General features: G+C 42.5%; 1 protein-coding gene across 3 annotated transcripts in view; it reads left to right on the forward strand.

The window, feature by feature from the left end:
- FNIP1 (folliculin interacting protein 1) overlaps window positions 1-22,084 on the forward strand; it is a 71,979-nt gene that overhangs the window by 38,608 nt on the left and 11,287 nt on the right. For 2 of the 3 annotated variants that reach the window (XM_087753688.1, XM_009464335.2), the window contains exons 3-13: window positions 1,445-1,588; window positions 5,870-5,970; window positions 6,229-6,303; window positions 6,847-6,938; window positions 9,596-9,679; window positions 10,641-10,712; window positions 11,457-11,592; window positions 12,144-12,345; window positions 13,150-13,235; window positions 19,684-19,830; window positions 21,813-21,982. In XM_087753688.1, the coding sequence (XP_087609814.1) occupies window positions 1,445-1,588; window positions 5,870-5,970; window positions 6,229-6,303; window positions 6,847-6,938; window positions 9,596-9,679; window positions 10,641-10,712; window positions 11,457-11,592; window positions 12,144-12,345; window positions 13,150-13,235; window positions 19,684-19,830; window positions 21,813-21,982 (1,309 nt within the window). The remainder of the gene's footprint in view (window positions 1-1,444; window positions 1,589-5,869; window positions 5,971-6,228; window positions 6,304-6,846; window positions 6,939-9,595; window positions 9,680-10,640; window positions 10,713-11,456; window positions 11,593-12,143; window positions 12,346-13,149; window positions 13,236-19,683; window positions 19,831-21,812; window positions 21,983-22,084) is intronic. The other variant, XM_087753689.1, reaches the window with a different exon arrangement.

The raw sequence follows: 22,084 nt of genomic DNA on the forward strand, positions 1-22,084 counted from the left end.
ACTCATGAAGTTACCACCCTGTGCCTTGGGTATTTCACACTTTCCTTTATGTCTTTTCCTTTTTTTCATAGCTATTAAAGATTGAGACATACTGATGTTGTTGAACGAAGGGGGAGCTTGTGATGTGGACCTGTGAGTCCAGAGATGAAGCTGTGACATATAACAGCACTTCTGTATTTTCATCTGTCCCTTGAACCTTGCTTCCAGTAGGGTTTGCTTCCAGCTTGCTCTTACTGGTTTGGTGATTGTACAGGAAATGTTAATTAAGAAAGTCTTAGGGCAGAGTTAGTATGTAATTTTTAGCAGTGTAGACTATTTCTGTCTCCTAGTGCTGCCCACTAGCAAATGTAAATAATGCCACCCTTACGTGGGTGTGTTGAAGTGTAATGAGTATATGAAAAATACATTGAGATCCTTAGGTGAAGAGGATTGCCTGATGCTAGTGTAAAGGGCGTTAACTAACGTGGATGCTGATTCTGCTTGGGATGCTGAGATTCACAGGGGAAACTGCAAATGTTTTTAAATAGTGAAGGAAACAGTAGTGGAGCATCTCCCGTGCCAGTGATTGATAACAGTGCGTGTGTAGAGTGGATACAGATCCTACCCATCCTGTATGTCGGTTCCAGCTCCATCTGAGCCCTCCTAACTCCCTTTTTTGCTATGCTTTCTGTCTGAATCTCTGTCAGAAATCACCCCTTGGACCATTTCTCCATCATTTTGTGAAACTTTTCTGGCTTCTCTGTAACACTAACTGTGTTTTTCAGCTTTGTCCATTTCCAGCCCCGCAATTCCCTCGTACTGAAAATGAGAGGAACGTGTCACCTCTGTGCCACTCTTTAAAAAGACTAGGGGACTTAGACACAGCTAGGGAGAGATCTATAAAAATAGTATCTTTTCTCTCCACTTATCCTTGTAACATGAATCTCTCTCAAATTCTGTGTTGCTTTTGCTCGATTATTCCTAATCAATGTGTTTTCCTGTACATCATGAACTCCTCCTTGTTGTGATCTGGCCGTCATCGTCGCTCTGGAGGGCTGTGCCCATCACGCTGCTCTGTCACCTCTGCCCCAGTGGGCACGGGGAGCAAGATGAAGACGGCTGGAGCCTATTGTTGCCATCCTTCCTTTAAACGCTTTCGTTTCATCCTTTCTCCTAATCCTGGGTCTAAAAAAGTAATTTGTAAAGCTTCAGAGATGGATGGCTACTTAGGAAAATGGAGTTGGAGTGACCTGTTAGCTCCTGGCTAGTTGGAAGTAAAACAGCTCAGCTTTCTTTCGTACAGCCAGGTTGCAAGAGACACTAATAAATATTCTGTTAACTGTTTTTCTGGGGCATAAGCCTTTCAGCTGTTAGATATCTTACCTAAACAGGTAAGTACAATGCTGCTAAACAGTGATTTCAGGTCATGGGTCTTAGTGTGTCACATATGTTGTCTGTATTCCAGAAACTCTGCAGCGATGCTCAGGTGAGAGTTTTTGGGAAATGTTGCCAACTGAAGCCTGGAGGAGACAGCTCTTCTTCCTTGGATAGTTCAATCAATTCATCCTCCTCGTTCTCTGATCCAAAAGAACAATGCCCAAAATACCAGGTGAGTCACTCTTCCTTTTTTTTGCATAACCCGTGTCAAATACTAACGGCAGGTGAGGTACTGAATGTTTTGAAATGCTTGAAATCAGAGGCTGGCGGTGGAGAGCAGTTTTCAGTCAAAATCAGACTTTGGTTCTGACTCAGTAATGCTTAATTCTGTAGCTTTGGGTTTGAACAAGTCTAAAACGGACCAGCTGGTTCTCTCAGGATGTGTCTTGAATGGCAGTGATTTCTCTAGGGCATTTGTTCTGTTTTATGACCCGGGTTATAACACTTGTTTGGTACAATCAGACTTGGCACAAATATCTTATCTGGGTGTAGATGAGGTAGTTTATTTTACTTTATTGCCAAATGCCAGGGAAATAACAGAAATGTGCTATCTGTAGGGATAGCCTGTGTAACAGCTTTATAACAAGGGATTCAGTGCACTTGAGTTACATTTTACATAAGAGATTTTGGCCATGACAGTAGCTAGAGTCATCTGACATGGATATATTTCTGTCATCTCTCCTTCCATGGATCACAAGTGTTTTATATTAAGCCACCCTAAAATAGAACTAAGCCCTTCCACTCTTTGTAATGAAGTAATTGTGTGTTTGAGGGAAGCTGCTATCTCCACAACCTATTCTGAAGTACAGTACTACTGATGTCTTAATCTACTGTAGATATAAATGAAGAACCTTTCGGTGCTGACTTTCCCACTGTCGTGTTAGCTCTTGCTATATTTGGCGAGCTGCGTAGTCTTGTTTTCTCTTTCTCATCATACTCTTTTCCACAGCTTTAGTAAGGTGGCTGAAGATCTGTTTTCCATTCCTCCCTTCCTGGAAGGGCACTTAGCTGCGGTTATGAAAGGAAGACGCATTTCTGTCAGCAGCTTCCTTCCAGCACAAAATAACGTCCTTCGTGCATTGTGTGACCAAGAAAAATGATGGTGCCCACTATCCAGAAATTGTCTCTCCTACTGGGCAGGCTCTGTGCAAACAATGGTCAACATTATTAAAGGAAATTAATTTTAGTGGTTGGCATGACAGTGTATTTTAAAGCTGTGGAAAGTTTTCCCTTTGAAGTCCCATTTCCTCACGCGTATCACTTAGTCAAAATCTTACTGAGTTGAACTGAAATGATGTGTGGCTATGTAACCAGCTCAGAAAACGTATGAGAAACTTCCAGCTTGAGTCTTCTACAGCGTATTTGTTGTAAATTATCTATTGCAGTCCCTGTACTCCTTCCAGGCTTCCCCAACAAGTAAGCAGAGAGCCATAAATACAAGAGTTCTTTACTGCACAATAAAATTGTGTATCATGTATGGAGAAGGGCCAAAGTTTGTCCAGACATCAGTCAGCCTGGCATTTCCTATCTTCTAACTGCTGTGCCTGGTAACCTCAGAAGTTACTTAATGTATTTGCAGTATTTATAAGTTCTTTTGTTTGTTTTTTTTAAAGCTATAAAATGGAAGTCCAAATAATACAATGCTATAGGACTTTTAAAGTAGTTCTTTATGTTTCCTTGTTTAAATACACTTTGAGTATATATGAGCAGCTTCAATTGCAAGGTGAAATACAGGGGTTTGTTCCAGGCTTCCATATTTTTAATTATGTCCTATCCAGATCCATCACAAATGTGATTAGAATCCATTAAGATGAAGCTGAATATGGTTTTAAGCTTGCCTACAATTATTTGCACATTATGGCACTAGTGTTACCTCTGTACCTGCTTGTCAGGGTAGTCAGGAATGAAAGTCTTTCTGATTTGTTGATCATGACATTTGACATTTATTTCTGTACTGCATTTTTAATTTACATATGTACTTAGTTATTGATACGACAATAGGTACAGTAAGTGGAATATTAAGTGCTGTAAATATATTCAGAAATGTAATTTCCAAATCATGCAAATTTTACTACCTCTAATATGCTAATGTGCAATAACAAACACTTGTGGGTATTTTACGATCAATTTGTATGTAAGCTCATAAATATGACCTAGGAAATTGGTTTGTGTCCAAGCTGTCAGTGCCGGAGGTTATGCCCCTTTTGCCAGATGCTCCTTGGCTATTTTTTGTTTGAGTTTTTAATATTTAACCCCTTTCCTCAGTTGATTGCACTCTACTTTGGTCTTGAGTGACCTTTATTTTGCGGCATTAAAGGCCCAAATTGTTGAGCTGTAACAGTGTTTCCATATTAAATGCATTAAATATGTGCATCTTCTGTTATGCATGGTAAAAGTATTAAGTGTAGATGAAATGCCAGACTGAAACAGCCATGGGTGCATCTTATCAAACTCTTTGCCTTCAGCATTGCTTGTCTCTGTCTTTCAGAGGAAAGGGAAATCCCTATAATTAAATTTGAAAGCAGCTGATTTTCACTTGCTTTTTTAATTCGGTTGCTTGACAAAGAAAATCAATACTTTATCTTAAAGTATTTTTCCTCAGCTTTAGAATTAGGTTTTCACAACAGCAGAAAGTTGAAACCAAAACCAACCATCAAGGGCTTGACATTTATTCAGAACGAGTCCTTCAACTGGAGATCTGCAACAGATTTAAAAATAACAATCATAACATTTGGCTGTAGTAATTTGCAGTGTTCTTACTACAAGATTTCATGATGCTGGCAAGACCTATCATTTCCTAGAGCCATTAACATGTATGCTTATATTTCCTTAGAGCTGCTGGGTCATACTGGCTGACTGATTTTAAAGTCTAGTTTTTCTAGTACTGCCTACAGTGCACCTCGGCAGTATGATATCCTGGGAGGTGAAGACAGAAATTTCTCTGAGACCCAGCTAATGAGCAGATTTTGCCCCGTCATATGAACACTAACAAACCTTGCAATTGTATCCTCATTTTTGTAACTGTGGTTGCTACCTTTAGTCATCCCCTATCTTTCTTGCACTGATAGCAGATTTCAGAGGTTAATAGTATGTCTGTTAAAGTACCATCATCTTAATTGAGAGTGCTTGAGAAGAGCTAAAAATTGAAAAGTGTTATAAGTGTGTTGCCTTTTGGCTGATTAGCATTTCCTTGTCCTGCCCTTGTTCTGCGGGCTAGCGTGAGCAGAAACATTGAGTGGTCATTTTCCTATCACTCCTTACTGCTGGTAGGAATCTGTGGTGTGGACACCCTGTCCTTGGTTGTGCTCTGAGCTCACTCTCTGACGCTGGGCAAAATATTTAGATATATTCCAAGCCTGTGTAGGAATCTGGGTGAGGTTCCTGGTTGTTCAGAGCTTGGATAAGGGATACAGAGATATGGCACTTAGCATTTTCCAAACACAAGGTTATTTCTGTGACTGGTTTTAGGGACCATCTGATAGGATTACTCCAAGGAAGTGTTATTAGTTATCATGCACCTCAAAGGAAATGTATTGCTCTCTTGCACAGCACCAAAGTACCTCACTTATGAACTGCCTGAGCTCTGTGAGGGAGTGATCACGATATTTTAAATCATCCAGGGCAAGGCACAAATGGAGAGCCAGCACTAATACTCTGCTAGCCTAGAGATGAAACAGCCCTGGACAAAGGGACAGTAATCTCAGTCATTGAAAGTATACAAATAAGATGACTGTCAGCTGAGCAGTTGTCTCCAGTTGATTGCCCTGAGTAACTTTTTTAATTTTAGGGTTTTGTTTGCAGTATTTGATCTAGCCTGTGATGCGGCATAGTGACAGTCCTTCTTTGTATTTAGCCAGTATGCCTACAGCAAGCTCTCACCAACTGAGAAGCAGGAATTGCATGACTTAAGCCTGGCATCATGATGCTACAGCTCTTTGCTGGTACCATCACAGGAGTGCCAGGGAAAGATGGATCAAATATAAAATACCCCTCCATGGAAGTTATGAATCAGTCTTTGTTGAGAAAGCACTGGTCCAACTTGGCTCCAACGCACGGCCTGTATAAGATCTCCAGTGAACTTGTGATTCTTCTTGTCAAGCAGACACAAGGTTTAGGCTTAATGGTTCTTATTCAGTCAAGTGTGTTATCACACTCTTAAAACTTTTTAGTCCCCTAACTCAGTGCAGTTTGAATCTGCTTCCCCTCACCCCCTGTAGGTGGGCTGGGTTTGTTGGATGATTTATTGGTTTAGCTCACAGCCGATGTGAAGATGACTTTCCATGCTAGTATGATCTTCATTGAACTGTTCAACTTAGTGTATTCAACAGTGTTATAGCAAGATATTTTGCATGTTTGTCTTTTAAATGAAGAATATTTTCCTTAGTTGTATGTTGCCTTAATAGAAGTGTGCTTCTAAAATGCTTAAAAACAAATGTTGGTCGTTTTTTTTCAGGGTTCTCGGTGCTCCTCAGATGCTAACATGCTTGGAGAGATGATGTTTGGCTCTGTGGCCATGAGCTACAAGGGCTCCACACTGAAAATCCACCAGATCCGGTAAGATTAATTTTTTACTGCTGGTCTTTTCAGGAGACTTACTCCTTAGTGCTAATACATAAAGAATTGAATGCCACAAGTGCAGAGTAAAATGGATTTCTGGTTTTGCTTTAAAGTTATTCTGATGTCACTTTTGACAGAAAACGCTGTTATGTCATCTTTAGGTCTATAAAATCTGGAGGGTTGTGAAATGGAAAGCAAAGCCAAGCCTGTCTTGGCACTGTGTTTCTGACTGACATCTTCCTTTTTGTCCTCTAGCTCACCTCCTCAGCTCATGCTCAGCAAGGTTTTCACAGCTCGCACTGGAAGCAGCATCTACGGAAGTCTGAATACGTGAGTCCATTACAAATTGTATCTATTGCACATAAGCAGATGAATGTAAGAACACAGAAGGCTTCTTTTTTTTTATACCGTCCAGATTCTTTCTCTAGAAAAATAACGTCTTGTTCCCTGATCTGTTACATCCTGTCACTAGTGTCCTCACCTTTCCCTTCTGGTTATCTTCACCTCAGTTTGCTTTAAGCGAATGAATGAACCATTCCTTTAATGCTGATATGGTGAAGCTTGATATTGTAAGGTACAAAAGTACCTGCAACCACCAAAGGAGAAGGGATGAGGACAGAACACTGGAGCTGGGGAATTCAGTCCGAGATGAAGAAAAAGGTGTTACAAAAACATCTGGCTTCAGAGGGTTCAATGTTTAGTTTTCTGTGTATTAATTGACCCACCTGAGGACGTGGCTTAGGCCATGAAAGCTTTTTCTAGTGGAAGCCTGCGTTCTTATCTTGTCTGTTCTGTTTGAGCTATAAGGAAGTACCGCTATATTCTACTCAATGCAAATCACTGTTTCTGTTGTATGTTTTATGTTCGTTATAGGTTGCAGGACAGTCTTGAGTTCATTAATCAAGATAGCAATACATTAAAGCCTGACCACAGTACAATTATGAATGGACTTCTTGGGAATATAGGTAATTACAAACAGATTTTATTTCCTGGTATCTTTACCTGAGTAATCATAGATTCTAGAATATGAAAGTCTTCTAAATAGAATCAAATTTAAAAAAAAAAAAAAAGCTAAAGACGTAACAGAAAATTAATGTTGTTCGTGGGGCTTGGTGGAGAATAAATCAGACAGTTCAAGGAATTAGCAGTGGTTCAATATATACAGCTGTATATGAGTATATAGAAATAGACATAATAGAAATACTTAGATATACTTAAGTTCAAATACAGAAAATGTTGGAAAATAACAGTCTATAGAACTTTCTAAGCAGCATATCTCAGATCAGGCAGGATTAATTGCCTTAGTTCCCCAGTTTTATTTTAATTAATAATTTTCATTCTGTTCTGTACTGTGGCCACCTGAATGCATGTGGCCACATGTTTCATACTAGTCCAAGCTAACCTTGCACAGTTGTGCTGGAGTTTTTGATCAGATTAGACAGAATATCATTTTGTTCTCCTCTTTCTATCTCTCTCTGACCATGGAAGCTAAGCGGTGTTGAAAAACCATCTGGCATCTTTGGTTCTCAGCCTTCATGGAAGTGCTGTGGGTGAAGGTTCCCTGGACATGAGATTACAGAAAGAGGGGAAGGCCTTGGCTTTTCCTTGTGGGACCGCTAGAGCTGATAGTAAAGTCACTGTACTTTAGGGCTTGGTTGTCCAGTATAGCAGCCTGCTGGCTCTTCAGCGCATCCTCCCTTTCCCTTGGTTTAGATTGTTGACATTCCAAGCAAATGTCCGTTGCAGTAGGTGGAATAAGGGGCTTCTTTTTATGTTTGCTTTCCAGAATATTGCTGTATGTAAAATACACTTTTCTGGGGTTGGGAGTAAGGAGTGAATTTGATGACTTTGTTACTGCTACTGGGTTTCTGGCTTTGACATGGTCCTAATTCTTGTTGGGTGTGTTTACTTCTCTCCTTCACACTGACTTTGATAAGACTGCACCTAAGCATGGGCTGAAATGCTTTTCAGGCTCAAAAGCTGTATACCTCATTAAAATAATTCCTAATAGTCCATTTATAAGGGAAGCCAACTAAAGCTGTAAGAACCTATTATCTATTAAATGCTTCTTGAATTTCCTAAGTCAGGAAAATTAAAAAGATGCATTTTTCTTAACATTCAGTATTCCTTTCAGAATTCAATTGTGACTTTTCACAGTGCATGCGTGAATGAGGTGCCTGATCTAAGAGAGAGGAACTCACTTCATCTGCTTTTAGGGTTTTTGTTGTGAGAGGAACTCACTTCATCTGCTTTTAGGGTTTTGTTGTGGTTTGTGCTTGGCAAAGGTTTGCTGTATCATCAGTGTGATCTAAACTGCAAGTTCAAATTCAGATAATGCAACTATTAGGCATGGACTCAGTATGATTTAGGTATAGCCAGTGCCATGCTTTCATCTGGGTCCGGCGCCGTGGTGAGGGTGACTCTTCCCCACCTAGCAGAAAGGATAACTGGCCCGAGAGCTGGCCTGGAGGTGCAGCCCCTCGGTGCAAGGGCGTGCGACAAGAAGTGGCGAGGTTGCCTTCTCGAAGAGGATGCTGAAACTTTCTTTGTAATTGAGCTGCACAAGTTTTCAGTGCGTGTGACAGTGTTTGCTTACAGTTCCCGTTTCAGCGCAGAGGGAAGCATGGGTCAAGTAGGTAAAGAAAAGTTAATCGGTAACTGTAGCATTTCTAACAACTGTGTTCAATAGCAAAGACTGCTCCTGACTCACTGGCTCTCGCCAGCCTGTGATAGGAGAAGGGTCTATGTGTTTTGGTTGGGAACTATTTACAAGCTGCTTTTTTTAGATACGCTGGTTAAAAAAAAAAAAAGAATCAACACTGGTCATGTCCTTTCCTTTAATGAGTAAAGACCTCAGTGAATGGAAGGGACCTTTGCTGAGGTGCAGCCTTAATGTTTTGTATAATCAGAAGACTTTGAGTGAGCAGTAGCTTTAAATTTAGGAGAAGAACTGGCAATTAACTCATTAAAAATACCCACGCATTTTTCCTGGCTCTGTGTACAGTAAATACACTATTTCCCTGGTATATCTGCAATCCAGTATTACTTTTAAAATGGACTACTGAGACTGCTAACATTCATTTTCTGTATGATCATTTCACTAAACTGATGTACTGACTGTTCTCAGAACAACTATTTCAGCCTATAATTTTTTGTTGGTTCTACTAAGATGAATTTCTGCCTGCCTTCTCCCCCTTCCTCCCATCGTCTGCAGCAACAGTGTTCCTCGGCCACCCCACCAGTGTGGATGTTAAAACAAACATTGTACTCCATGATGAATCTCCTGTTTGTGATCAAGTTAGGCTTTGAGCCTGCATAAATTAATAATTTTTCAACTTAAAAAAAAAAAAAAAAAAGCGCCCTCAGAGAGAAGCCCCATCCTTGTATGGGAGACAGTGTAAAGCTGGGTCTATTATTTTAATTCTATAAATACTACATAATTCAACTGTAAGCCGTATCCTTGAATCAACGTTCTTGTTAAGCCTAAGAGCCGTTCTCCTGCACACTGTTAGTCTGCATTTATGTTGGCTTATATCTTCTCCCTGCCCTGGCCCCCTCCCTACAGACTGTTCTGCTTTACTAACCTCATTCTTTCATGTGTATTTTACGTTTTGCCATGTAGGTCTTTCACAGCTTTGCAGCCCTAGGCGGGCATTCTCAGAGCAAGGTCCGCTCCGCCTGATCCGGAGCGCCTCTTTCTTTGCAGGTTTGCAGTGTGCTGTGTGCTGTGCTGTGTGGCTAGTCTAGCTGGTGTGACAAAACGCTGTGGATTTGTAGTTTAGCCCTGGAAATAAGATTATTTTTTTTTTTAAATACAAAATGGACAGTGATGTCCGCTCTCTTACCTTTTTGGATACACACTTTAGACCCCCAGAGGACAGCACTGGGGTTGGTTGTGTTGTTTTGTTTTGGAAACTTGTATATTTAACGGTGGATTTCATATTTCTGGAAATAATATTTTACAATAGTGTCAAGCTATTTTGATCTGGACGTGTTTCAACCAAACTGTAAAAACTAAAGCTAACCTAGGTTCATTTAAAATGGACATTTCTTGCTTTTAGTGGCTGGGTCTTATTTCCATGGCTAAGTAGCTTTTATTTCACACACATATTTGTAAAATATATCACACTTAAAGACTGTTGAGGCTGAGACACTTTTGATCTTGTGTATATGCAGACTGTGAATCTGGACAGCTTATGGCTTAGTTGAACAATCAATGCACTGCTCACAATTTAAAAGTATTTATTTTCTTCAAGGGAGCATTGTAAAATCCTTTTAAAATTACATACAATACCTGAGAAAGCTGATATATGAATGAAGTCCATGTTTATATTGGTGGGTTTTTTGTCTATACACTGAGTACTACCAGTGTACCAACATCCTTTTGGTACATTAAAATTTCATTGAAAAATATCCGTATAAAGAAACAAAATGTACTAGTTTTAGTTTGTACTAAAATAGGTGTATGGACTTCAGAAAAATACATGCAAGCTTTTCAGATAAGTGTTTTGGCTTGTTCAGCTAAGCAGCCTTTCTTGGTGATGGCCTTGTGCAGTGCTCTTGATCTGAATTAATGAGCATGTTTTTGTTTCATTAATTACATGGAGATCTGCAAACAAGAAAGGAACTGTATATTCCCCTGCTAATTGGTATTCCTTGTTTTACAGTTCATAGCAACCCTATGGATATGCCTGGGAGGGAGCAGAATGAGGACAGAGACAGCGGTATAGCAAGATCTGGTAATGTCAGTGCCATGCGTTAACCCTGTAGACTCCAAAAATATTCAGTAATGTTCCTCACCAAGATGTCTAGACATCATCAAATAGTTTTTGCTGTGCTGAAACGTGATTGTTCTGTTTTGTTATATATAAGCATTAATGCCTACCTATATGTATACGTACAAATGTTGTAGGCGTCGAGGATATTGCATTAGGAACCTCACAGAGGTAATCTGAACAGCAGTGCACTTTACTAAAGCATGCTGCAAATAAGCAAGCCAAATTAAATATTGAAATGAGTTTTCAGCATTTCTAAATGATACTTGTCTTCTCGTTTCCAAATAGAGGAGGATGGTAATGTTAAAACATGAATTCGCCTCCACAACACCCTTCTCCTCCCCCCCCAAATTCAGGATATTGGGCACTTAAGGTTAGGATTGGAAAGGCTGTTAAAGGATGCGATTAACATTGCTCCTTTCCACAAAGAATTTATTTCCCGATACTCAGGGTTGGTGAGGAAGGTCCACCCTGTATGTTGCCTATTAAGTAAAGCTGCAGGACTGTCCCATCCTTGTAGTGCTTGTATATCTTGTTAATGTTGTTATAAATTGGTTATTTTTAGATAAGAAACATAGATAAGCAAAAGAGAAGGCACTGGAGAAGCAACAGCAATTTATCTTGAGGAGCTTCATTTAGTTGCTGGTATTATTTTCCATATGCTCTTTCTTCTGTAGAGATTTTTATTTATTCCTCTTATTATTGCAGCATCTCTTAGCAGTCTGCTCATCACTCCGTTTCCATCTCCGGGCTCTTCGTTTAACAAAAGCTGTGCTAGCAGTTACCAGCGGCGTTGGCGTCGCAGTCAGACTACCAGCTTGGAGAATGGGGTCTTCCCTCGATGGTGAGCTGGGAATGAAAATGCTGGTTGCTGCCCATACATTTTCCACCATTGTCAGCTTGATTCTGCTCTTGCATATGTACATCTGCTCTTGCTGTTGCTTTCTGTGGGGTATTTACAGAGGTGTAAGTCAGGCTGCACTTCAACGCCTGATCTTTTTTAGTATCTGTTTTCTTCGTGGCATTCATTGTTTTGCACTAACTAGAAAGCCTTCAGCAAAACGTAAACCTGTAGGCTGTACTTTTGAGGATAAGAAGCCCTAAAATCCTACTCAAAACACAAATTCTTGGCAGAGATGGGAGAGAACTAGAATACCACATTCTGATCGCACAAACACTTTGAATCTGGTTCCAGCTTTTGTGATTGCAGGATCAATTAATGGTTGCTTGTAAAAAATTGCGAAGTGGATGTTACCAAAGGTGATGATTTGACAACACATGTAAACAGAAGATGTTTACTGAAGTTAAATGTTCAAGAATTGAATTACACAGGAAGCCAAGGTACAACTTTAAGCAGTGGATTACATTAACTTTCTATTTTTTCCATGCTTCAAGGTCCATGGATGAAAGCTTTAACTTGTCAGATGACAGCTCGGGTCCTAGCCCAGGAATTGTTAGGAAGAAAAAGATAGCAATTGGAGTTATTTTTTCACTCTCAAGAGATGAAGATGAAAACAACAAATTTAATGAGTTCTTCTTCTCACACTTTCCTCTTTTTGAGAGTCACATGAACAAACTGAAGAGTGCAATAGAACAGGTAAACACAGCCTCTTTTGATTCTTGCACTTGTATTGCTGTATATTCCCCCCAGCCCTGTCAGATTTAATTCCAAACTCTTGTTACTAGTTTACAAAAGTGGGATCAACTTGCTGTTGGGTATTGGAATTGCACCAGAGAAGAGCTTTGCTCCACAACATCTTTGATGATGTTTCTTATTGCTAGCAAAAGCACAACACAGGGTGAGGACAGAGCATGCTGCATTATGCTACAGGGATGGCTGAAAGCTACAACAGTTACTAGGCTGTGCAAGCTCCCAGTAAACCCTGGATCAGCCAAGGGGGAAAGGTGCTCTTACAGCCACCTCTACCTCCCCGCTTCAGCTCTATCTGAATCTAGTGGGTTGCAGGGTCAGAACCTATCTCTAGGTTATCCCAGGTTGTAAAAATATCAAGCTTTTTTCTTTCTCTTTTTTTTAACCCCCTGACTCTGATGTGTAGGAAATTTTCAAAGATCTAAGTTTCAAATGTGCGGTTCGATTTGCTTCAAACCTCTCTTCTAGGAAATACTTAGTGGTTACTTTGCCACTGCAATGAAAACTTTGACCCCTTTTATGCGTTGAATGATGAAAAGCACAGAAGAAGCAGAGGCTGCAAATGCATGTGCCTCACCTATCTTTCCTCAGATATGAAAGCTGGCACTTGTACCATCATTTTATCACTTAAAAAAAATTTATTTGCATGACTAGTTGCATGAAAGATAAAGTCAAACACATGACTTTGTTTTCCATTTTCTGTGCTTCTGTGGCTATGTGTTACTTATCTGTTTAATGATTGTTTTCAAGGCTATGAAAATGAGTCGTAGATCAGCTGATGCCAGTCAGCGGAGTTTGGCATATAACAGAATTGTTGATGCCCTGAATGAATTCAGGTGAGCAGTTTGTCTCCTATCTGTTGTGTCTGTTTCTTCAAAAGCACTCAAGTCTGTTTTAGAAGGATCTTCTCTTTAGTGCAGGATAAGTAACTTATAACGTCTCAAGTCTTCTGCTTACAATAAAGGTATTGGTGATAGCAAGCTATTATAATCTGTGTGTGTTTTTAGATTTTGCCAAGTGTGTATATCCATCAGGGCTCAGTGTGAACAGGACATAGATGATCAAGGTTTTCTGTGCTTTTAGTAGTAATGAAGCTCCTGGCAACCTCTTAAATTATCTTTTATGGCCCGTTGAGAGGGGGAAAAGAATTGCAAAGCCATGTTAGGAAAATCTTCCTCTAATGTATATTTTCCTGATGTGTGAGCAAACCAAGACCTTTACCCTGCTCTAAATTCTGCTCTAAAGGCGTTGCAGATAACCAGCTACTAAGAAGGAGGACTATCTTTTTCACATAGTAAAATGCATTACTGTAATCTCTTGCTAGCAGTACCTGCAGAGCATCTCTATTCAACAGTTAATATACAAAGTAATGCAGATAAGTACATCCCTGGCATTTAAGTGTATTTTCTTTCCATAGTTTAAGTCATGGGGAGGGAATTAAGATGAAATCCGTCTGTTTCAAGTGATTCATCTCCTCTCAGATGGGAGTGGCAGGGTGCCTCCTTTTACAACCAGTGTAGAGCTACTTTTCAAAGACATTATAGAAGACAGCGCTCTGATGTTGTAAAAAGAAAATCCTGACATCAGGATGTATTTCACTGAACAGCGAAGGATCGTGAGGGCTCACTCATTTTTCTACAATTCAACTTACTATGTGAATGCCATGGATTAGGTCAAGTTGCAGTATGAACGCACAGATATTTTTTTTTTTTTTTTTTTAATTTTTTAGAACCTCGCCTCTGCGCGCTTGCAAAGGAGGGCAGAGGATATGTTCAGTAGGGACAGGGAAGAGTGAGCACGTGGGCCTGCGGTGAGAGGTGGATGGGATAAGCAGTGCCAAGAGAAGGAGCAGACGGAGCTCGTGACTGCTGGGAGCCGCCGATCCTGCCCAGGGGCCCGAGACAAGTTCAGCAACTCCGAGCAGCCACGGTGGTTCCTCCACTCCCCCCAGCTCTGCTCTGCCTCTCCTCCCCGCTCTCACCCAGAGCCGTGGCTCTGCATTCCCGCCCCCCGATAACACCACCTCCCCAGCTGTTTTCCCAAAACTTCCCCCAAAACATTCCCCCCTCAAGATACATTCGGTGGACTTTGCCCATTCTCCTTTGTCCTTCCAAGTTAAACAGTTCCAGAGAGGTGGGGAGGGGCACGTATCCCGAGTCAAACGTAGGAAAAATAACCCTGAAAACACAAGGCCAAATCCTCCTTGCTAGCTTTTTTCCTCCTTGGAGGGAAGCTCGGCGGCGCTGAGCTGGGATGGGACGAGGAAGGCTGCTCTTGTCGGGCTGAGGAGGAAAATAATGTCCCACCGGACAGCAGAGGATTGGCACTCTCGTGAGCCGCTGCAAGACGCGATCATTCACATGACACAGCCCTTGCATAACCAGCACTGGAAGCATGTGTCTAACTACCAGTTTTATGCAAAGGTTTCCATGGTGATATAAATATTACTCTTTAATAGTGTAACGAGGTAAATTAAATCCAGTTTAATTTCATATAAATGAATTTCCTGGGGCAGCAGACTTTGGCAATTCTCGGGTTTTTTTGGTTTTGTTTTTTGTTTTTTTTTTTTAAGTGAGTGCATTCAGAGGTACGCACCAGCCGGTGCCCCCAGCCTGGGCCGGTCCTGCAGGCGGGCAAGGTCCTCGTGCCTCCGCGGTATCTCGGGGTGGCAGTGTGTGCTGCCATGGGGAAAAGCATTTCTGTAACATGCAAGAACCACTTGCTTTTCAAAGCAATGCAATATGTGTCTGGTAAGAAAAAAACAAGGCATATTTAAATACTGAAGGCTGGATGCAAAGATGCTTTGGCACAGGTTCAGCAAACCCATTTAGGCCGCTATTATCTCTTTAGGCGTCTGCTTTCCCACTGAAGTCACGGGGAAGTCAGAAGCCCAAGTCCTTTGGTGAACCTGAGACTTGTGTTGATTCCTGCCCTCTTAGCAAATTGTGCTGGAGGGAAGAAGGGTGCTGACTTCAGTGGGTTGGTGTTTCTAAAACGTAATCCCGTGCTGGTTTAACTCATTGCAGTCTTTTTTTTTTTTTTTTTTAGGAGAATTTTTTTTTAAAAACCCAGACTTTCAGAGGTTCTCAAGTGTAGCTGATGTGCACTCCTCTGGTGATTCATATAAATAACCTCAGATCACTGGGGCATGGGGGACCGGCTACACACTGCTGTGCTGATCAGAGAAGGGAGGAGGGAGCATGATGGTTGTTACCCCAGCCTCCTTCCACCCAGAAGTCCCCCTCTGCAGGGAGGGTGCCGTGGTTGTAGGTCAGCCCGCTAACCTGCAAGCGGGGTTGTTCTAAGGAGCTGGCTGCAGGGCCAGTCAGGCATTTACAGGCATTTACCTGCTAGTACTGGAGGACAGAAGGAGAGGAAAAAAGATAGCAAAACAGACCCCTTTGCTCTTGTTGTTTCATCCAGCGAAAAACAGAGCTGCTTTCTCGGAAAGGCCTAGGTTGCTTCTGCAAATTGATGCTAATGATAAATTTGCCATCAGTTTGGTGCCCAGCTCCAGGCCTACCCTTGCATCATTATTCACTTTACAGCAATTTTTAACTTTCTAAAGCACTGATGGATTTAGCTCTTAACACTTGACTTAGAGGCTTAAAACTCTCTTCAGATGTCAGCTATGCAGACACATGACTTAGGAAATAAGCTACTGTACTTGCATAAACATTTCAACTCCCCTGGTCCCTGAGGTCAATGCAGCACATTGATAATACAGATTATGCATCTGACTAATACCTGTGTGGCAAATACGCAGACTGGCAAGGAAACACTGAACACAAGGCCTAGGGAAACACCTCTCTCTACTTTCTGGCAGCCAAATTTGATCCTATTTAATGCCAGTAATTTTTAAGCAGCTTATGCTGCTGTGAACTGAGTGGTGCATTTTGCTCAGCAGTGCAGGCTGGCCCCGTGCACGGGCATGGGAGTCGCATGGGCTCCCTGCACGGGGGAGCCACACTCCTGCACTCATTGCAGCTATTATTGCCTTTGTTTTCTTTTTACTTTCTAAGGAAAAATCATCTTTGGAAGGAAGGAATGAGGAGAGGGAGCAAATGCATGTGAACTGAGTTTTCTAAACCACTGATGTGTTTTCTTTTTTGAAACAATCCCTAAAGAGACGCTAAGCTTTGCCATTACATTGCAACTCTTAAATAGCAGAGCAGCTCTCAGCACGGCGCTGAGGGTCAGAAGTGTTTCCCTTAGGGAGGAAGGGGGCTGCAGAGGGATGCTCTCATCCACGAGGAGCCATCTGGCTCGTTTGGTTTGTACAGCACCAGGGGGAAGATGTCTCGGACTGGTACTAAAACGCAGGACAAAGGCCGGGGAGGTCTGCGGGTGCGTTTGGGTGAGGGTGAAGAAGGAAGCGGAGAGCAGCACAACACCTGACCCGCGGCCGGGCTGTGCCGTGCGGAGGGCGGCTGCCGCAGCCCCACAAGTGCTGCCGTGTGTGCAAGCAGCAGGACTGCTCGCCTCGGTGCCATCTGTGCCTGCAGAGCAGACAAACCCCAAAGGGTTTGCAGGAGGGGTTTTGCTCAGATCTTCATTTTCATTTGGCTGGGCTGTGCTTTGTTTGGTTTCAAGCCGCTGTTAGATGCGAAGGTGTTTCCTGAGGAGCTGCCCCAGCCCCTGCGCCTGCTGCACCCATTGCTGGTGCTGAGGTGCCCATAAGCTCCAGGCTGGAGTTCAGTATCCCAGAAGAATTTCCAAATAATAAACCATTTTAAATGTACTCGAGCCCTCAAAAGAACAGAGTCTCTCATTAACTGAACTTTCCCTTGCATGCCGCTGTGCGATGCTGTTGTGCGTGGGGGATGGCGAGCGGAGGGGAGGGGGCTGCTTGCTGCAGATGGCCAAGAGGGGTGAATTTGATTTTTAATGCTTGTTATGTTTTAAATCCGGTTAACTTCCCTATAGGGTTTTGGAGGGGGGGGTTTGTTGTGGATTTTGTTTTTTGTTTTTGTTCTTTAATAAATGGAAGGAGAGCCTTTCCCTCTGTGTTTGCAGAACTGGAAAGCAGTTAATCCTTGCCCTTGCTTTCTGTGCCATTGCTGCCTGCGCTGGCATGGAGGGTTCCCTGCACTGCAGTCACATGCCTGCTGGCCGCCGGCCAGGGCAATCTGATCTCTCTCTGAGGAAACACTATCAGTTGCAGATGCAGCCAGGGTTACCAGAATAGTAAATAACGAATCACAAGACTCGGTCTATCTTTTCAACGAAAACAAATATTTTAATATGTTGGGTTTAGTATAGAAGTAGTTTCTTTTTTCAAAACAGCCAAGCTGCTAGAGGCTTGGCTTGAGTTAGTTTGCATATGAAGGAGAAATAAGCTGTATTTTACATTAAGTTGTGCAATTTATCATCAGCTTCTAAGGTCAGCTGTGTTTGGGGGGTGCAAGTTTCAGTACTTGTTTTGAACTTTGAAATTCATCGACCTTTGAAGTCCCGGGACTTGGGGTTTCTCCCTTTCTTTGGGCCTCTTTAACATCCGCTCCAATTAATGGGCTGTGAACAGAAAGCTTTCCCTTAATAATCCCACCTCTAGTCCCAACTTGCTACTGCCGAGGCATGAAATCCTGGTGCCCCAAGAGCGCTCCGCTGCTGGAGACCCTCCGGTTCCCCCCGCGGTGCAGCCGTGCTGGTGTCCCCCGACTGTGTGCCCCTCTCCTGTCTACCCCGGGAGGACTGTTGTGCCCAGGCCTGTAATCAGTCTGTGCTTTCCTCCCAAGAGACGACCAGCAGCAGAGGGTTAACGTAGAGCGGCTCCGAGGCTGCTCTAAACTGAGCCAGCGAACAGCCAGCCCTCTGAGGGCCGGTGGGTCTGGTAACTTGACTGTTCCCCTCTCCAGCCCACTGACTGTTTTCTGGCTTTCCCATCGTGCCTGTGGCAGTGGAGCGTCTGAAAATCTAACCTTTGAGGAAGACGGGGTTGATTTTGACTATTGTGAACACACAGGATGGACTTTGTATTTAATGAAAACTGGTAGAAAAAATAAGGCAAAAAACCCGCCACTGCCCCCTCGCCCCCTTTCTTCCCGAGCAGTCCCAGTGACTTCGGCACAGTGCACAGTCCCCCCTGCTGCCCTTTGGGGAGCTGCTCTGGGGGTCTTGTCACCACTGCTTTCTTCTCTGCTTAGTAACCGGGGCGTAACTCCTTCCTCCCCCGAGCGCCCCTCGTACCAGCGCCGTTGCGTGCTGCTCCGCTGCTGACGTGCCGGGCTCTCGCTTCCTAGGGAGTTTCACTTTAAACACTAAACCACGGAAGATTTGGCAGCTGCTGCCTGAGTGTGTTTGCCTGCCTGCCGTGCACAGCCATTGCTTTACTTCTGGAAGTGTCTATAAATTTTTAGAACGACGTATCCAAAGATCATCTTCATAAATCAGGGGTGGTACTAGGGATAATGGGATAATGTAAATCTTTTTCTTGTGAAACAAAAAGATCTCTTCTAAAAACAATAGTGCATTAGGTGGGGAGAAACCTGAATTGATCAGTCATTTCCTTTGTTGTTTTGGGTTTTTTTAGGCTTCCATTTTTACTGTGATGAAAATACAGGTTCCCATAGTGTCATAATGTAGGCCTTGTACTTAAAACAAAACTAGAATTTGGTTTAGATTTTAGAAGAGCTTAACAGTAATCTGAGGGGTTTTAATCTGCTGTTTTAGTGCAGAGCCCAAGTTTTAATCATCTATTTACTGTCCTCCGTAGAGTCAAAAAGGATGTGGGTATGTGTGTAATCCTTGAAACTGTGGGGTAACTTTGACTCTCATACGCTTTATTTAAAGCTAAAGAGGTAACCTGGTCCCCTTCTCTACAAATCCACACTTTGGTGGGTTTGGCCTGGAGATACACCAATTTTTGAAAGCAAGGAGGACATTAAGGTATAAGCCAGATACACATAAACTTGCCCTAGTCATAAATTAAGCAGAACTATGGAGGATTTACATGTTGAATGAAATGGAGAAAAGGCAGGGAGATAACAACAAGAAAAAATAATTCATTTCTTCTCCATTCAGAACAGGGCAGCTCTTGACTTTTGACAGTGAATGTTACTGTGCTTGGGATCGGTTCAGGTACATGCATAAAGAACCTTAACTCTCTGAGGTGGAAGGGTGAATTCATACTATTTATTGAACAACCTGGTTTGGAGAATGGTTGATGAGAGAAATTTTGTTTCTGATAGAAATGACAGCTGGAACTAAATGTTGCCGTAAACTCTGAACAGGGATCTCTGCCTTTTGTTGTTTGTATAGTCCTCTGGATTTTTTGTTTTCTAGAACAACTATTTGCAACCTCTACACGATGCCACGGATTGGGGAGCCTGTCTGGCTTACTATGATGTCGGGGACACCAGAAAAGAACCAGCTTTGCCATCGTTTCATGAAGGAATTCACTTTCTTGATGGAAAATGCTTCTAAAAACCAGTACGGTGGATTTCAGTTGTTAAATTACATATGTGTTTATGCCTTTGTATTTCAAACCAATTTTTGAATCTGTTTTTAAAATCTGGGTAATCAAAGAATCAAAAGACCATGCATTAATATCTTCTTTCTACAACAAAAAAGTATCTCATTAAATGCCTGCTTCCCCACAATCCTCTAAATCTTGGTAGAGGCTAAACATTTGAAACATGTCCATAGGAAGCGCGTGATGGGTGTGTATGTCTGGAAGGGGGTGAACATACCTTATGAAATGCATTAATCTACCTTTCAAAATCAGTTATCATATGATGAGCAAGGTTAGACATTCAGTAAGAGCCATGTCTGTAATACTGTCTGACCGCAAATTGCTCTTAAACCTGACTTCTGTAAAATGCCACTAAAGAAATTGTGTGCTTCATTAGTACTCACCTTTCTGCCCTCAGGACAAAGCCGTGAGCGGTTGTTAAAAATTGAGAAAGAGAATGTTCTTGATAAACTCGGGAGAATCTGATAAATTTACTCTTTTGTCAACACTTCATCCTCTTTCCCCAGGGCATGAATAGGGGAAGTTTTTAAAGTGCTTGGCTCCATTTAAGTCCTAAAACGAGCAGAAACATGTGAAGTTTGAGTGGGAATGGCACTGAAAGACCAGCTGTTAGCTCCTGGGAAGCTGCGCTCTGCAGGGTGGGGAAGGGGTGGTTGCAGGGGAAGGGGCTGCTGCTCACCGTCTTCCAGCTTTGCCACCAGGCTTGTCATCTTTTCTCTCCCCCAGATGGGAGGGTGACAATTAGCAGTCAGGGTGATCCACCTTCTCCTGCCGCAGTGCAATGGGAGAAACCGTAGGGAGTTGTGAGGGGTTCAAATGTTTTTTCTTAAAATCAGTTTGTGCTGCAGTAGAAGCTTTTTCCTGGGATTAGCCCCTTTGGTCCCTGCCGTTCTGAGCCCTGTTCATCTTGGTTACATTTAAATGGTCATTTGTTGGGGTTTGTTTGCTTGCTTTATTTTAAATATACTAAGACTTACACTGATGGAAGCAAGAGCAAAATCAAGCCCAATATCCTTTTCAATCCCGATTTAAATCTCCTTTCCTCCTTTGGCTGTCTCCAGTGAGGAAATGGGGCTAAATCTAAGCTGTAGGGTTCCTGATGCTTGTAGACTGTTCAGATAGCATTATTTTGAGGCTCAGCGGCATTGGACTGGTTTGCTCCCTGGGCACCTGATGCACTGCAGCGGCCGCCAGCACCATCTGTCGGCGTGCGGGAGGCTCTTGGGCCGCGCTTCTGCACGCTCCTCCTGCCAGGAAAGGGACTGGGAGGGAAGGTCTTCCCTGCACGGAGCAGAAACCAGGCTCTATTGTTACAGTAAATCACATAGTTAACATTTTTCAGAAAGGTTTTTTGCCTTACTTGCTTAGCTTGTGAAAACCGTTTTGCCAGTGTAAGGACACAGCCTTTCTGGCTGAGCTACAGAACTTTGGGGGTTTTTATTTTTTTAAAGGAGCAGCCATATGTGCTGAAATTGCGTAACAGTTAGATAAAAGACTACAGCACCTAGTTATTTTATAGACTGGGTAGCAATAGCCTTCCTTCTCATCAATAGTCAGAGATCTTAAGGGTCTGGGATCTTCTTCTTGGAGTACAGAGGCCACAGTGCCACTGTTTTCTTACAGCGAACAAAGTAAGTTGGTTTTGAGATGTTTTACAACATAAAGCTTGCAAAATAGGAAGTCTCATAATTATTGCCAAACAGAGGAACTGAGATGCCACAAGTTTAAAATATTTCATTTCACTTTAAATGTGTGTTCTAAAAAAGAGCTTTGCAGGGGTGGGAGGGAGGGTACAGCCCTCTCTTTTCTCCCCAAAGAACCAAGACCAAAGGGACGATATCTGCCAGCTTTGTTAGGTTGTTTCTGCAATTGTTGATCCATATAGACTGTAGAACTGCTGTCGGTTTAACATCCTGAGTGTTGAACATTTTGCTTTCAGGTTTTTACCAGCTTTACTGACTGCAGTCCTGACTAACCACTTGGCCTGGGTCCCTACCGTCATGCCGAACGGCCAGCCGCCTATAAGAATCTTCCTGGAAAAGCATTCTTCCCAGAGCGTGGACATGCTGGCCAAAACTCATCCGTACAACCCACTGTGGGCACAGCTCGGTAGGTGGCAAACATCTCTAAACCATCCAACCACTTTACATCAATGGGTATGCGTGCGGTGGCTTTTATGGATGCTTGTTACTCCCTCCCCCCCCGTTAAAT

The sequence above is a fragment of the Nipponia nippon genome, unplaced genomic scaffold (genome assembly GCF_047370975.1).
Source record: "Nipponia nippon isolate SJK-2023a ecotype South Korea unplaced genomic scaffold, ASM4737097v1 scaffold_17, whole genome shotgun sequence".
Classification (NCBI taxonomy): Eukaryota; Metazoa; Chordata; class Aves; order Pelecaniformes; family Threskiornithidae; genus Nipponia; species Nipponia nippon.